The sequence below is a fragment of the Vanellus vanellus genome (assembly GCF_965231255.1).
Source record: "Vanellus vanellus genome assembly, chromosome: 13".
Classification (NCBI taxonomy): Eukaryota; Metazoa; Chordata; class Aves; order Charadriiformes; family Charadriidae; genus Vanellus; species Vanellus vanellus.
This window is the reverse complement of record NC_138918.1, coordinates 10060737-10077421: the sequence shown is the minus strand read 5'-3', so window position 1 is coordinate 10077421 and position 16685 is coordinate 10060737. Positions and strand designations below refer to the sequence as shown.

Genomic DNA, 16685 nt, shown 5'->3' with positions numbered 1-16685 from the left:
GCGGCATAAGCATCCCTGGCCAGTGCAGTGGGAGCAGCAATCCCCAGGCAGTCCCCATCCCCCCACCCTGCCTTCTTTCCTTCCATGGCTGCAGAAAATTCCTGGATTTTACCCCAAGATGCCCCCTCCGAGTGTGAGAACTCCTCCTCGGCCTGCTCCCATAGCAACTGTTCCCTAGCTACCCAACCGCACTTGCTATTCTCATCCCTGTGCAGCTGTATGTGGCCCCCCCCGCGCTGCGCACAGGGCTGTCGGCGCTGCCGCCGGCCCTGCCGCCAACCCCGGTCCCCAAACCCACCCTGCGTCCACCCTGACCAGGCTGCCCCCCTCCGCACACCCCCTCACGGCGAGCATCGCGACCCTAACCCTCCTCACACCATGTCCCCCCTTCCAGGGGCTGTCCCTTGGGCTGAGGTGGCAGTGCTCCATGCTGGCACAAGGTCCCCCTCTGCATGGTCCCCCCCAAAAACAGTGATGCATCTGGAGGGGAGCTGGACTCTGCCCCGAGCCCCACAGGGGCTGACAGGGTAGCAGGGCAGGGGACATTCCCCAAAGGGGACCACAGCAGACACGAGCACCCCAACAGCACAAGGCCTTTGCACCTGTCATGCCCCTGCACTGACCCAAACCACCCAGCAGAAGCCACTGAGGGCCACCCATGGTCCCCAGGGCTCAGCACCAGCCCTTGCCCTGGAGGGCAGCCCCAGCCCCCCCTCCCCTGGAGGACAGGAGCACCAAAGCAGAGCCCATGGCAGCCCAGGAATGGGGCTCCCTGCTCCTCTCCTCCTTATAGCCACCAACCCCGCATGGTCTGGAGTGGGCACCCCCTTGACACGACAGCAATAGAAGGCACAGCCAATCTTAACACTTAACAAAAGGTTAAAAATTTAAATACTCTCCAACTTTAGTGCAAGGCAAGCACATGATACCACAGGTCCAAGTAGGTGCTCAGCCCCCCCCGGGGGCCTGGCTCAGAACGAGCACGAGGCAGCAGCACGCACACATGCACACACGCGTGTGCGTACATACACACAGAAGAGACAAGTTATTGCTCAGGACACAGCTGGGATGAGTGTGTTCAAGAGGGGACAGGATAAGCAGAACGGAGAGGTGGGCTGAGCCTCATGCTGCTCCCCAGGGACACGCAGGGCTCCAGCCCCTCCGCTTCTGCCCTGTCCTCGGGCATGGGAGCTGTGCTGGCTCCCCAGGACCTCTGGGGACACACACTAAGCTGGCCGGGTGGGAAGGCTGGTCCCAGCCCCGCTCACTCTTGGGTCACAGCTCACAGCATGACTCCAGGAAGGGACATTCCCTTTACCACAGCTTTGCTCCCTGAGAGCAAGGTCCCTTATGTGTCTGCTCCTCTGACATTGAGCTGGGCCTGGAGACCACGGCACCTCCAGCATGCACAGATGGCTGGTCGGGAGCTGGTGGAACTGTGCTGGGGCCATCCTGCCCACGCCGGGGATCACACCGACCCTTTGGACCCTGCAGCAGGTACCTTCTGAGCAGGTGCCCTGGGAGCGGCTGTGTCCCACCGTGTCACAGGCATCCTGCTGGTGGTCTGGAGGGGGCCAGGATCAGCTCCCCAGAGCTGGCAGCATGTGCGAGATGAGGCAGGAGGAAGCAGGTTCCGGCAGACAGGGAAGCGAGGATGAGGCAGTGACGCTCTGCTGCCAGGATGCAATGGTAGACGCTTTGGCACAGTGGTTTCCTGTGCCTCAGGGCTGAGCTATGGACTCCGCTGGAGCCAGGGACGCCTCAGCATGGCCAGAAAGGTCCAGGAAAGATACTTTAGACACCTCAAGGCACAGAAGGCCTCTACCCAGGACTCCCTGGTACAAAGCTGGGACCGTCGCTCCCCCCATAGGAGGACATTTGTGCCTGTGACAGGGTGGGGGCAGTGCAGGCCCCCACCTATAGATTAAAAACTGACATGTGATATGTACAGACTGACATATATAAATATACACCAAACCTGCAGTGCCGCTTCGGCACCGTGGAATGTGTCAGCAGAGCTGCTCCAGCCTGGCCTCGGCCCACGCCGGCACAATCCCTCCCTCCCACCCTGGGCCCGGGAGGGGAGCGGCAATCGGCGGGCGGCAGCAGCTCAATCCCAAGCGGCAGATTCAGAAGCGTTCAGGTCCGTCTCGGGGACGAGGGCTTGTCCTTTGGCCAGAGCACCATGGCCTGAGCCGCCAGCTGGCGCTGGCCCTGGAGCCAACCTCACAGTCTTCAAATACAGACGTGTAAAGCTGTAAACAAATCCACCTTGCGGGGCCGCTGCTACCTTGTCCTTCAGGCTGGGCTGTTGTTCTGCTGGGCACCCGGAGAAGCAAGGGGGTCCCAGGGGCTGGAGAATAAGCTGTGCTCTACAGCCGGGTGGGCTCTTCCTCGCTGTCACTGCAGTTTCCACAACAGTCCTGAAGTCAGAAGGGCAAGGAGAGGGAGGAGGGAGAGAGAGGAGCACAGCAAGCAGAGGGTGAGCACGGTCACACAACACAGCCTTACAGCTGCCCTCTGGCAGGGAAGGGCCATGCCGCCCCCCCCCAGCCTGTGCACGGGAGGCAAGGGGTTGTAGGGGACCCCCAGACTGCAGAGAAACAGTCAAGCTGCATCTGGGGGGTTCAGCTCCTGGCAGACAGGCTGGTGAGCACACAGCTGACTAGCTCAAAAGCTGGGAAGAAGATGGGCTCAGTGGACCACAGCCACCCAGGGAGACAGCTCAGTGCCAGCACAGACGATCTGCCCCTCTCAGGACTCAGCCAGCCGCAGAAACAGCTGAAGCCCTTTTAGCTGCAACGGGAAGGAGCCCGAGCATGGGGCAATGCCAAACCCTTCACAGTTTCTCAACCCTTCTGTGTGTCACGGACATCTGAAGAGAGGAGCGAAGGGAACTTCCCGCAGCCCCCTGGGAGCAGAGCTCCCAGCAGCAGCAGTGCAGGGGCAGCTTTGGCTCAAGCTGAGGGCAAGGCCCCCCTCACGAAGGCAGCGAGAGCAGGGAAGCGGGATTAGTGGCTCAGGGGGCAGTTAGAACAACAAGCAGCTTGTGCTCTGCTGGGGGAGGGGGATAGGCACTGAAGGACAACACTCCTCTTTCCCAGATCTTGCCATGTCCGCGGGCCACCAGGTATTTCCCTGAGCAGAGCAGCCAGGAGAGACTGCTCACCTCTGGAAAGAAAAAACACGTGGCAAATCACAGCTCAACCCCTGCTACAGGCAGCTGCCCATCCTCCGGCAGGTCCTGCCTGCCTTGGGAAGGGCTGGATATCCCAGCCCAGAGCTGGCTCTGGCTAGGGCAGCCCACTGAACAGTGAAGCACTACTTGGCGCTCGTTGGAGAAGCAGGAGTCAGCACCGGCTGGCTGAGACTGGGTCCAGAGCCAACCATGCTTGAGTCCCACAGCTGCAAGCAGCTGTTGAGAGGCAGCAGCCCAGACTTTGCCAGTCCTGGAAAGAAGGCAAAGACTGTTCTGGGCAGAGGAGACAGGCAGACAAGCAAGCCCACAGCAGCTGCAAGACATTTCCGTTCTCCTCATCCCTCGAAAGCACTGCTCTCTCTGCCTGCTCAAGGCCTGGCAGAAATTCTTCGGGGAGCCCAGGAGCCCATTCCAAGAGCAAGGTCTTCTTTGGGGATAGTATTATTCATGTAGGAAAGGAGCAGACTTACTATTTCAGTGCCTTCAACAACAGCCCTCTCCCTGTGTGACTGCAGTACGTTTAGCCACGGCACTCCACCCCAGCCCCCTCGACTCCCCCAGCACGGAGAATGCCAGCCAGGTGAGGGCTGGCTCCCTGCAGCCTTGCATGGGTCCCTCTGAGAGCCCTGGGGTCTGGCCACCCAGCACAGGGGGAGACTTTGCCTGCTTCCCCCTCCTGCTCAACTCCCTGCCAGATTTGTCTGGCACAGGCAGGAGCGGGATCAGTGCTGCTACAGGACTTGCTGGGGAGAAACGCTGGGTGAACACTTACCTGTCTGCTGAATAAGCGCTGGAGTAACCCTTTTTTGGGCTGTGGAGAAGGCTGCCCTTTCCAGTCTAGGTCTGGGGGCACCGTGCCGTCTGTGCTAAAGACATTCAGCTCCTTAAAACACTCCGTCTCGATCATCTGGAAGAGGACAAAGATGGCTGCAGCAACTGCCACACAAAGGCTGTCACCGAGGCCCCAGAAGAGTGCAATAGCAGCAGGGATAGCACGAACTCTGCGGGACACTGCACGTGGCCATGGTGGGCACAAGCAGGAGTAAAAACTTGTCCTGCAAACCTACCTCATTCTGCCAAGGAATGGGCACGCTTCCCGTAGCAAACTTCTGGTAGAAGTCATTGTCTGTGGGCTCCAGCTCCACCCCTTTCACTGTGGAGAACTGCTCGATGTCCAGAACATCCTTGCAGTAGATGGCCTGGGGCTAAACAGCACAAAGACTGCTCTAATGCTGGGCTCCACTAAGATGCCACCATCTCAAGCAACCATGGCTCAAGGCCAAGCCCACTCTCCCCGCAGCCCAGAGCTTGCTTGACCCTTTTGCCACCAGGCTTCAGAAACAACAGGGAAGGGGATGGGTGCCATCTCCTCAGATGAGCCACCCCAGGGCTCCAGCTTCCCTTGACAGCACCGGTGACTGAAAAGGTCAGGACATGGACAGGCACTTACATCTGGCTTGAAGGGGGGGTCCAGCATGCCTGCTTCCAGCCTCCTGAAGTTGAGATGCTTGAAGAGAGGGTGCTCCTTCACTTCCTTGGCCCCAGCTCCTCGGCACCCCAGGCGCTCCAGAGGGTCTTTGCACAGGAGCTGCAAAACAAATCAAATTAGTGCCCCAGGCGGAGGGTGCTTTGGGAAGCAGCAGCCCTGAGGTCAGCTGGACTCCTGCAGTATGTGTCTAGGGACAGCATGGGCCTGCTGGGCAGCTGGGAGAGCGAGGAATTAAAGCACTCTGGAACTTCCTGCATGGTCTTATCAGAGCCAGGGCAAGGGAACCAGTCTGCCTGCAAAAGGAAGTGGGAGTGAAGGGACAGGGATGCACACTCATACCATGGTGCAGAGCGAGCGGGCGCAGGGTGAGAACTTCTCCGAGTACTCCTCCTGCACTTCCTTCACCAACCGCTCCACCTCCTCCCGCTTGATCTTCTTCTTGCGCTGCTGGAAGGGGGACTGTCCCTCAATCATCTCGTACACCAGGCAGCCCAGAGCCCACCAGTCTGGGCTGAACGTGTAGCGCTCGTTCTTCACCACCTCTGGAGCTACATAGGAGCAGGGGTGAGGGATGCATGAAGGCAGGGAGAATATGTGTGCAGTCAGAGACCACTTTTTGATTAAACCAGGGCCACTTACCCATGTAGCCAACTGTCCCCACACGGCCCTTGATTGTTTGGCCCTCTGGCACGTGCACAGCTAGCCCCAGGTCTGAGATACGGATGTGACCTGCACAGAGGAGGGGGGGCAAGTTAACAGGACAGGGTCAAGGGACAACGTTTGAAGCTGCCAAGAACATAGAGTAACCCTGGTTCAAGCACAGGAATAGAGGAGGACCCAGGCCCAGGGCTCCTCTTGACCAGCACTCACCATGGTCATCCAGCAATATGTTCTCTGGCTTCAGGTCCCTAGGAAGGAAGACACTTGATTAGCAAGAAGCCTGTTGTCAAAGCAAAGGACACAAGGAACAGCAACATCTCAAGAAGTCACAAATAAGCAGCAGAGGGATGCAATGCCCCTGCCTCAGGCACACAGACAACCTTCCCCTCACCCCCTGCCCCGGAGTTAGCCCTGCAAGCTCCCCCCTCCCGGACAGAGAAGCAGGTCATGACAGTCTTCAACCCTCTGCAAGAAATCAGTGAGCCTGTGGCTGACTCCTTCTTTGCAGATGCAGTGCTCATTATGGGGCAGGCAGTGCAAGAGAGAAGGAGCAGAGGCTGCTTCTGCTTACCTTGCCCCAGGGCAAGGCACAGGGTAGGACTAGGAGGGACGTTCTGGCCCTGTGTTTAGCCATGCTGTCCTTAACCTGCATCACACAACCCGGTGAGTACAGTCATTTGATCAGCTTGTTCTCCCTCCTGCCCAGCTCTCAGTTTTGAGCAGTATTGGGGCAGCCTACCCTCCTTTGTTCTAGTGTCAATACTGCCCGGTGAGTTAAGCACCCAAGTGCCTGCCCCGAGGCACTCACAGCACTATCACATCCTGTTCTTGGCGATCGTTTACCAGCACGAGGAAGCCAAGCTAGACTCTCCCATCTCTCCCATGAGATCAGCTTTCTGTTCCTGATCCCCTCTCATCCAGCTCTGTGCTGCTTTCAAGCCTGAGCTTATTTTTTTGAGAAGCCAGACCCAGCTGGGCTAGTAAGAGCAGCAGGAACCCTCTTGCTTCTACAACCTGTACAAGGTCTCCCAGCAGGGGCCAGGCAGTGCGCACCTGTACACTATCCTCTCCTGGTGCAAGTCCTCAAGGCCGCAGCAGATCTCGGCAGCATAGAAAGCTGCCCGGGGCTCCTCGAAGCCAGCCTCTCCCATGTGGTAGATATGGAACTTGAGGTCCCCTCCGTTCATGAGGGTCAGCACTAGGCAGAGAGCATCTTTAGTTTCATATGCATAGGCTAAGCTCACCTGCAATTCAGGGCAGAAAGGCTGTTAGAAGACACAGCTGGAAGAGGGAGGTGCCCACACTCTGATGAGCACTTTTATCACCCGAGCAGCCACTCACGGGCAGCAGGACTGGGCCTTTGCCGGCAGAGGGGAAACCATGCACACCCAGGGAGGACATGGAAGTGTCCAGCAGCCCCTTGCGCACCCTTAGCTTTCCTCAGACAGGGAGGACACTTTTCCTAAGCCAGAACTGCTCCCCTCCAGGGGCAAGCAGCACCCAACAGCAACCCCAGGGCAGCGTCTGATGAATCCTCCATAAAGGGAGGTTTCAGGCTGTCCACACTTCAGGGCAGCCAGGGAGAGAACTCCCCACTGCACAGCTCAGAGCCAGGCTTCTGCCTGCTCGGCTGTACGGAGAGACAGTTCTCGCTGTTTTCTTCTGCCCCAGAGGTTAACAAGGTGCCTGCGAGACCAGATGGGTGTTTGGGCCTGACTTTGGGGACATTTAGGTCATCTTGTGGAGGCAGCAGGAGGTCCTGCCAGACCCCAGTCTTGTGAGAGATCTGCAGCCGAAAGGACCCTACTCTGTGGGCAGGGCCTGCTCCTGCCTCTCCACACAGGGTGAGGAGCACAGAGGTGCCGGGCCAGCTGGTTGGAGGAAGAATCAACCACCGCAGCAAAGTGAGAGCAATTCCTATGTACTTACTACAAACCTACTGTTCACTTTTTCCAGGATCTGTTTCTCATTCAGGGCCATGGCTTCTCCCTTCCGCTTTTTGATCCGTTTCTTCTCCAGCTTCTTGCAGGCATACATCTTCCCTGTGGCACGCACTTGGCAGGCACAAACCTGGAGGGGGAACAAAGCTCAGCACCCTCCTGCTGCCATTTCCAGGGAGAGGTCTAGGTCTAGGTTCTGCTTTCAGGAAGAGGGACTGGATGGCAAAGATCTCCCTGTCCCCACCTCGCTCTGAGGTTAGCAAGAAGCCCATTGTCAAAGCAAGAACACAGGCAACAGTGACATCTCCAGATGTCACAGATAAGAAGCAGAGGGCTGTGATGCCTCTGCCACCAGCACCATGGCTGGTGCCTGGGAAGACAGAAGGCCACTCTAGAAACAGAAGGAAACTTGACAGTGACAGTTTCCAGGAGCGCAGTTTCCCCTGCCAAGACACCAGGAACAGACCTGACCCTCTGCCCAGGCAGCAGTACGCGCCACAGGGCACATGCTACCTACCCTGTGCAACACCTCCCACACCTCAAGTGCCTGGCAAGATGGGAGCTCTGGCCACTCAGAGGGGATCTGGCAAATCATGCAAAGTCCAGAGCACAACAGTGCCCAGCACAGAGGTCCCCCCAGCCAGCACCACCTGTCTCCAGGTGCTGGAGCAGCTTGTGGCACCCTCATGGCCAACCCAGGTCCGTATCTGGCAGCGGGCAATGGTGGCTGCCTGGTACCCCGAATGTAGATGAAATGCCGGTCACTCACCTCCCCAAAACCGCCTTTGCCCAGCACACGGTACTGGCGGAAAGTGTTTTTGGTCACTGGCTGCCTGTGAGGGAAAGGAAACTGGAGTGAGATGAGAGCAGAGAGAGAGCAGGGGCTGAAGCCCAAACCACCCCTGCGCCCTGGCCTGAGAGACTGTGGCTCACCCCAAAACCCCTGCTTATGCAGACCTTGCTTCCCTGCAAGGCAAGCAAGGCTGGGGCAGCCAGTAGAGGCTGATGGTGCCAATAAAGGGCCCTGAAGGACAGCAAGAGCAAAGGACAGGCCCTTGGCTCCTGCTAGGACCCAGCATGTGAAGGAGCCCTCAGACAGCCCGTGCAAGCAGGGTGCAGGTCTCCCAGAGGTGCCAGGGAGCATTACCGTTCCAGCCATTTCCACTGCAGGAAGCGGTTGAAGTACAAGCTGTCGAGGTAGTCGGCAAAGGGAGCTACACTCAGGTAGTCGTGGATAAGCCTAGGAGAGAGCAGAGCCAGCAAGGGTCCTGAGAACTGATCACAGCCATCAAAAAGAACCCAGCGGTCCAAGGAAAGAAGAGGTGAGCAGCCCCAAGAGCCCAGTCACTCTGCCATCCCCTCACCCAGCCTAGCACTGAATCACCCACGTAGCCCCGGCCCAGAAAGCCCCACTCCACGCTAAGCCTGATGCAAAAGGAAGGTGCGTTGGAGGTACCACTGTGACAAGCACAGCACCGTGGGATGGGGCTGGCACTGCTAATTGTGGCCTCTCAGCACCAGCCCAGGCTGTGGGACAAAGGGGGACAATGGGACTCTTTGCAATTGCCCCTCTGCTCACTGGGCAAATGCACGCTTAAGGCTGTAATCAGCTGCCGAAAGCTGCTAGCAATGTTCAGCACCAGGCGCTGAGTTGTTCAGTCTCAGATGAATATCCAGCACAAAAGGCCACAGGGGATCCTGCTCGAGAGAGCTAACTGCCTTGGAGACCAGTGCCAGGGCTGCCCAGCAAAGAGCCTTAGACACAGTGTCTAGACTGGAGACATGCATCAAGGAGAAGCGGACGGGCTCTTCCCCTTTCAGAGCTTGCCAAGAGCAGGCAGGGCCCAGCCCGGAGGCTCTGCATTCAGACAGTGACACTAGTTACCACACACAGAGCTAACGCTCCCCAGAAGACTGCAGCAAACCCATTGCCACAGCCCTGCACTCGATTAGGCAACGTGCTCCAGCTACTGTTCAGGGAGGGGTGGAGGCTGTAAGCCCGATTTGCCTAACAGCTTCCGCTTTGCACCTGAAGCCAGGACCTCAGCCACTGCTTCAGCGATGGGAACAGAAGTGACCTTAGATCCCTGCAGCAAGAGCCAATGTAACCTAACCACAATGGCCACATCTGCAGCCAGCAGGAGAGGACAGCTGGCACCGGGATTGCAGCTGTAAGCTCTGCTCTACAGGGGCCTACGAGATCCAGGCACAAGACTAGGAACAGCATGGCTAGATGCTGAGGCTTGCTGAAACGGGGTCTTCCCAAATGGCAACTCAGACCCATGGCAGACTGAGAGGAGTGACAGAGGTTTCTGCAGCATCTTGTGGCTCCCAGAGCCCACGGGAGCTCCCTGCATTTGTTTTCCTGTAGCTGTGCTGCAATCTACTAGACCAAAACTCCCCAGGCTCCAGCTTTAGCACCAGCCCTCACCCTCCTGGAGGAAGGGACCACGAGGGAGAAGGTGAGTTAGCTGCCTCTACTGTGCCTACCCTGTGCCATGGTGCCACCTGAGGGCAGGCCCCAGACCTCCAACTTACTTAGTGGATTCCTTGAAGAGCTCCTTGGAAGGTTCCTGTTCCAGCCTCTCACAACAGGCATCCACTAGCTGCGAGGGGACTTCAGGCACATGGTCCTCACTCTGGGGACAAAGGGATGGAGTCAGATATAGGGAGCAGACCACAAGGATCCTCCCAGGTAGAAGCCCACAGGAACACCACACACAGCTGCCCATCTGCTTTTTAGGGCCACAGGCAAAAGCAGTAATGGTCGCTTGTGAGGCGGTAGGGTGGCTCTGTACTCTGCCCTCACCGTCCTGCCCAGCATGTTCACTGCAGCAGGTCATGGGTAATGACAGCTGTCAGCTTTCCAACTGCTCTACTGTTGCAAGCAGCAAACACAACTCTCTTACTCACGTTTGGCTTCAAGTACTTTTCAATCAGGTGCTGCCCACATTCCTTCCGCTTCTCATCTGGAGCCACTTCGTACCCTGCCTGCACAGAGCAAACAGTGTGAGGAGCAGGTCCAGCCAGGAACTAAGCCTTGCTACCAGGCAACAGCTGCAGAGCAGCAACACCCTCTGCCCAAGGTTTCCCATGCTTTCCTGGAAAACCAGATCTCCAGCTCTCTAAGCAAAAGCTCAGCCCTCTCTTGGAGAAACTGCAACTCACAGGTTTTTCCTTCAGGAAAACCCTACGTGCCCAGAAGTATCTGGCAACTGCTGGAGCACCCAGGGCCAACTAGTCCATGCCCAGGGCATCAAAAACTTCCCTGCCTCCCCCAGTGAAGCCCAATGGGGCTATGCTCTTACCACGGCATCCAGAAACTTGACGCAGCGTGACAGCTCAGGTCGTGTCTCGCAGAACTGCCGAAAGAGCATGTGCCCGATGGGCTGCTTCTCGCACAGGCTGTGGTAGTCCCGCTCTGCAAATGTGGAGAAGATCACTCACTCCCAACCCCCAAAAGAGCAGCCACAGCCCACCACCCCGGCCACAGGCAGTGGTAGAGGGGCTGGTGACTTGTCAGCTGGCTGCTCACAGATCTCACCAGTCTGAGACTCTCAGGAGACTGAAATGCACCCCACGGGGACAAGAGGCATGACCAAGCTTTTATGCTCCCCTGTGGAAGATCTTCCCTGAAAGAGGTTTGGCCTGCTGTACTGTACAGCCTGCCCCTCTTGTTTCTAGCAAGGAACCTTCACGTCTTCTGCTTGCTCGGAGACTCTCTTCTCAATCCTCTCCCCATGGATATTGACTGACTACTCCAGTTGCACAACTTTCCTTGGAACATGAGGAACACACCGAGCTTATTTTGAGACAGATCTTCCAGGCCAGGAGTTGCTCTGATGACTGTTACAAACCACTCATATTCCCAAAGGCCTTGCTGAAAGCAGCAGCATCAAAATGGGAGGCACCATTTCCACAGATGTCCTGTTAATGGGGCACACAGCAATCAGACCCCCTCACTCCATGGGACAACCACTCGCTTGTATGTCAATTCCTACTACCTTCCAGAGCTCGGCTTCCCTGCTGATTCCTCCTTCCCCTCTCTGAAGTCTGTCAGCCAAGGCACAAACCCCTTTGACTATCCAGGGCACTTCCAGTTCTCTGCTTTTTTCCCCTCCCCTTCCACTCACAAGATGTGATCTGATTGTGGGCCAGAACAGATTTCTGTCACAGCCATTGTCGCCGAGAGCTGCGGGCTGCCTGGGATGCAGATGTGCAGCCATCCACCTGCACACAGGGGATCTTTCAGCACTCCCCCGGGCTGGGTACTGCCGACCTTCCCTTCCCTGCGCAGCAGTTTCTCCCGAGGAAGCTGCGGCTTCCTGAGGGTGCACGAGAGCGCAGAGACAGCCGGGCTGTGGTGGGGGAGGATGCAGCCTCGCCAGCTCCGCCACACTGGCCGGTTTCTTTTTGTGTGCAGGGGAAGGAGTTCCCTTCAGCTGGGGAGGATGAGAGCTTGCTGCCAGCAAGATCAGAAGCTTTCAGCTGCCCTTGCCGCTGCCCAGGCTCACACAAGGTTGCTCCCTGTGGTCAGGGCCCACAAAGTTTAATTCTGCAGTGGGCAACCAGCCCACCGTGCCCGTGGTCCTGCCAAGCCTCTGGAATAGGAAAGAAATGCCTTTCTAGCAGTCTGTGAGGGGAAAACAAAACCACTCCAGCCAAAGAGTGACCCAAGCGCAAGGAATGGGGTCATCTTTCCCATGGGGAAACCAAGCAAGGCGGCCGCCACCTGGGCCAAAAGCACTTCTCATATGCCTCCCTGAGGGGAAGTGGGGACATGGGCAGTGACAGCCAGCTGCTGGGAGGGACATGTCTCCCAAAGCATCACAAAGTCACTGTCCTGGACAGTAGGACAGCAGAGACAGACAGACCACCCGCATTCACCACTAGCAAACAAGCAACACAACAAAGGTGAAGTTCAGTGGAAAATGTGTCATGACACCCACAGGAAGGGCAGCTGCAGGCAGAGGATGGACATCAGCTGAGGGAAAGGTCTGCTGAGGGCACACAAGTCAGAGAAGCAGACATGGGCTGGGATGACCAAGATGGGAGCTGCAAGGACAGTCCATGCCAGAGCTGTGTTTGGTGCTCAGAACTTGCTCCAGAGAGGCAGTTTGCAGCAAAATCAAGGGTTGAGTCCCCATCTGACTACACTCAGCTGCAAAGCCATCCCTGGGAGGTGATACATGGTGCACACAGCAGCAGAACCAGGCTGTTGTGAGCTTGGAGGTTACAGTGTGGATGATGGAGGTTGAGTTATTCCAAGTGCTACAGTCCTATGTGCCCTCAAAGGGAGCCACTCCTCTCCTTGGGGCTGCCAGGACCTGGAAAACCTGGGCAGGATGGAAGTGGGGACTGGAGCTGCAGAAGGCTCCCAAACCCACTCAGGCCAGTGACACTTACCCTGAAACAAGGCCAGCGTTGTGCCACTCTCCAGCTGGCAGCTGAATCTGGAGCAACAACTTAAACAAGCTCTTCCCTTCCCAGGAAGCAGAACATTCCCACCCCCTGTGCCCCAAAACAATTTCACATGATCTCAGGACCAAGCCTGCTGCACAAACAACATTAAAACCATGAAGAGTACAAAGTGCAGTGTTAAAATGACAGGCCAAGCCCTGCCCAGCTGTATGATTCTCATCCATACTGCACAGCAAGAACCCAGTTTTGCCCAAGAAAAGCTGATGCATTATGTTAGAAGCCAAGGTCTGCACAGCAGGGCTGAAACCCAGACAGAGAGTCCAGAGGACATTAGCAGGACCTTTGTTATTTACACAAAGGCACCCTAGAGCGATGGTCCAAAACTCTGCAACATCAAGCAGGTCTGTTCGCACAGAGAAGGTGGTGTATCTCTAGTAAAGCTCATTGCACTCTAGAAGGTGTGTGGGTACATCAACAAGCATTATCCAGCAAGCGCCACCCAGCTGTGACTTACCTACCTGTCGTTTCTCCCCTACAACCCAAGCTCTGAGAAATCCTGGCTGGGCTTTGGCCAACATGTGCCCTGTTATAGGTCCTTGACTCTCACACGACACAATTTCAGGTACACAACACCCATGCATGCTCACCCACTGACCCCACTCTGAAGCGGAGCCTGGGCACTGCACAGCTCCCGCTAGCCGCTGCATCTCACCGAGGGTTTGTCGAAGATCCTCACAGAGGCTGATGTGGGGGAACTGCAGCATCTGGCGCCATTTCTTACTCTTGCCTTTCCGGTTTCCACCACCACCTGCAGGGCACACAAAATTAGTACCATAAGTTATGAAGCAAGGGTGTCCAACTGCAGCCTAGCCTTGCCAGGAGCCCAGAGAGGAGACACCCTCTGTCCATTTCCACGAGCAAGCCCAGGCAAGAAAAACAAGACCAAAGTGGCACCGCTGTCTCCTGGCTGGTGGAACAAAACTGTTAAAGCCTCTGACTGCCAGAGGAAGCGGACAGACCAACCACTCTGCTGAACAAAGTCCCACCAAAGAACATTAAGACCTTTCACCTGGACATCTCAGCTTGTATTTAAGATGGGAGAATCAGGGCAGGGGCAGGAGTGCCTAAAGCCACAGGTTACTCTATGCCTGCACAAGAGTTCTTGGCTCCCAGGCCTGTCCTCAGGACCTCTGCATAACTAATTGCCTCTCCAGGCCAAGCCTTGCTTGACGTGAAGCTCTTCCTGCCATAGTAACGATGTTCATGCCACCTACTCATTCCAGAATGATTGCTTACTCCAGGGAGGGGCTCTCAGAGGGAGGACATGAAGCTGGGAGACAGGAATTCCTGCTCTAATCCCAGCTCCACAGACAACTCACTGCATCGCCTGGGGCTCATCACTCCAGTTTCCCACCTGTGAAGTGGGGACACTCCCACCTTTCTCCAGAGATAAGCCAGCCTCAGAAAAGCAAGATCCAAGAACCAGATATTATTCCAACTTCAGTTGCTGCAGCAAATGCCCAGTGCTGTAGGACAGGGTGGGAAAGCTTCTAGAAAGACCAAAAAATTTACATCATAGCAAGCACTAAGTACTGAAATACTTGAAAGCCTGATTTCTGGGATCAGCCAATCTCCAGGGATTGCCTTCCCTTGGCTTGGTGCCAACAAACACACAATCTCCCACCTCCCTTTGGAAATACATTAAACCACCCTGCCGAGTTGGGCCAAAGGCACAGCTTTCTGAAATCGGGGTGTGTGTGTGTGTGTGTGTGTGAACATCATTCATCAGCTCTTGAGAAACACTTTCATAACACTTTCCTCCACTGCGGATGCAATTCAGCCCCTAATCCTAGACACAATCCCTGGGCATCCAGCTCCCTGCTCTGCAGGAGGTCTTGGTTGGACAGGCAGGTGGAATGGGGCCCTCACAACCGGCCTTCTGCAGGGCCAGCCCCAGGTCCGAGTCCCTGGCATGCTGCGGGTCGCCGCGCTACATCTGCCCCGCACCAGCAGCTGGGCTGCACGATTGTACAAACTCAGGAAGGAAGTGACTCAAGGGTAAGCAGGGGTGGAAGAAACCAGCAGCACAGACACCTTCTTGTCAGCCACAGCTTGCAGCAACGAAACGGATGGGGACAACTAAGTGAGGGCACAGGAGAACGAGCCATCATCACCTCATGAGGGCTCAACGAAAGGCAGAGCTGTGCCCCACAGCACCCAGAGGATGAGGACAGGCAGTTTGCATTTCCTTGAGTTGTTTGCTTTGAAAGGAGGCTCCAGCACCCTTCACGCACAGTTCTCCTCCACCCTCCTGGCACTACAGCAAACAGTCCAGCAGGGAACTTGTCTCCTGCACACCAACCTCCCAGCACCCCCATTTTGGGGATGGGGCAAGGGGCGGGCCACCTCCACCCACAGCTCACCACAAGGGAGCTTCAGGTCTTGGTGATAGCTCAGAGCTGGTCTGTTGTCCCTCTGCCAGAGGTGAGCAGGCAAAGGGCACAATGGAGGAAGTATCCTTCACTTTCCCCGGGCCAAACCCTCCTAGAAGAGTTTGAAGGAAATGTAGAGCACAGTCATCTTACAGCAGCAGCTGAAGATGGTTGTCAGCAGTCATCCCAGCATGTCCAGGGTGACCTCAGCCCTGCACTCCCACACCAGACCAGGAGGCTCCCAAAAAGGTTGAGCTGGGGCAAAGCATGTGGTGCTGTTGGACCCCGCCAGCTAGGCAGCTCTGCCCTGTCCCACAGGCTGCCAGAGCTCGCCCCAGCAGCCACCACAGGTGCCCATCCACGGGTGGGAGAGCCATGGACAGGCAGCACAGCCAGGCCTCGCAGGCCAGGAACTGTCCGGCATGAGTGTGCCAGTGGATTGTGTCTGCCTGCAGCCAAACTGCCCACCGTCTGCGGAGGCTGAGGCACCAGAGGAGCACTGGGAAGCACCGCAGCAGCCGTCCGATGCCTCACTCTGCATCAGCAACCAAACTCTGCTCTGATGAAGACACAATGGAAACCAGTCTCCTGGTCACTCACTCTGTGTGAAGCAGGGCCTTGTGTCTTCAAGTCCCAAATGCTGCTGTTTGGTTTTGAACCAAACCTTGCTATTATGAACCATAATGCCATGGTCCACCATGGTCACCGTGCCTGAAGTACCTACACTAAGCTTGATTTTCAAGCAGCTCAAAAATGTTTCTGCCTGTGTAAATTAAATTTTGTTGCTCTTTGCTCCCACAAATCTAATTGCTAAAGCCCTATAACTAGATTTCAGTGGGTACCTCGGGCTCCAAAATGACTTGGTCTGGCCAGCTGCACACCGTGGGCCAGGAGGGACTGTACTTCCCCGCTGCTTTATGGGATCTAATGAACTGCCTGACGCCTGGCTGAATCACATCTTCTCTGCAAAGGACCAGGCTCCTGTGTGACAGACTTCCCAGCTCTCTCCTTAAACCATCCTGAGGCTTCCCTGTGCAGTAGGCTGCATCCCGCACCGAGGCCCTGGAATTCAGCCGTCACCCCTGAAGCAGCAGGAGGTTTGTGGCCCCTCAGCAAAGCTCCTGGCACTGAGGGGACCAGGGGCCAGGACTGGTGTGAAGGTGGCGACCCTCCGGGGAGGGACAGCCCGGGGCCGAGTCCCGGCGACAGCCATGACCGGAGCCTGCAGCCCGCCTGGCCGCAGCCCAGGGGAGCGGACCCCGCTCTAGGAGGCGGCCCAGCGGGTTCACGGCTCAGGCCACCGGTAGGCAGGCACCTCCCGGGCGCTGGGCTCGCTCGGCGGCCGGGCTGTCCCGGGCCCGCCTGCCCCCCCGCCGTCCCGGGCCTGCCGCACCCCCCCGCCCCAGCTCCGGGGACCGGTGTCCGCCCGACGCCGCCTCTCACCTTCGCGGGCCTTGAGTAGGACGGTGTTGGCGACGATGTTCTCCAGCTCCATGGGCCCGGGCGGCGGCACCACCGCCTCCCGCCCGGCTCCGCACCGCTCC

General features: G+C 57.0%; 1 protein-coding gene across 2 annotated transcripts; it reads right to left on the bottom strand.

Moving 5' to 3' along the window:
* Positions 1-879: 879 nt before the first annotated feature.
* On the bottom strand, positions 880-16685 carry GRK6 (G protein-coupled receptor kinase 6). Of its 2 annotated transcripts, none has more exons than XM_082489738.1 (16): positions 16585-16685; positions 13422-13517; positions 10597-10709; positions 10202-10279; positions 9827-9927; positions 8436-8528; positions 8058-8121; positions 7278-7418; positions 6402-6592; positions 5559-5596; positions 5328-5417; positions 5028-5236; positions 4650-4787; positions 4267-4404; positions 3972-4106; positions 880-2423 (listed from the first exon to the last, which is right to left on the bottom strand). In XM_082489738.1, exons 1-16 carry the CDS (start codon positions 16634-16636, stop codon positions 2373-2375), a joined length of 1728 nt encoding a protein of 575 aa, XP_082345864.1. In that variant the 5' UTR covers positions 16637-16685; the 3' UTR covers positions 880-2372. The 2 variants fall into 2 exon arrangements, with proteins under 2 accessions (XP_082345864.1, XP_082345865.1); XM_082489739.1 differs by lacking the exon at positions 880-2423 and adding an exon at positions 3181-3449.

Coding starts and splice junctions, on each gene's coding strand:
- GRK6 (XM_082489739.1), bottom strand. CDS start 16,636: ATGGAGCTGGAGAACATCGTCGCCAACACCGTCCTACTCAAGGCCCGC. Junction 9,928..10,201: donor AAAAGTACTTGAAGCCAAAC/GTGAGTAAGAGA, acceptor CTTTGTCCCCAG/AGTGAGGACCATGTGCCTGA. Junction 3,450..3,971: donor AGCGCTTATTCAGCAGACAG/GTAAGTGTTCAC, acceptor CCTTCTTTCCAG/GACTGGCAAAGTCTGGGCTG.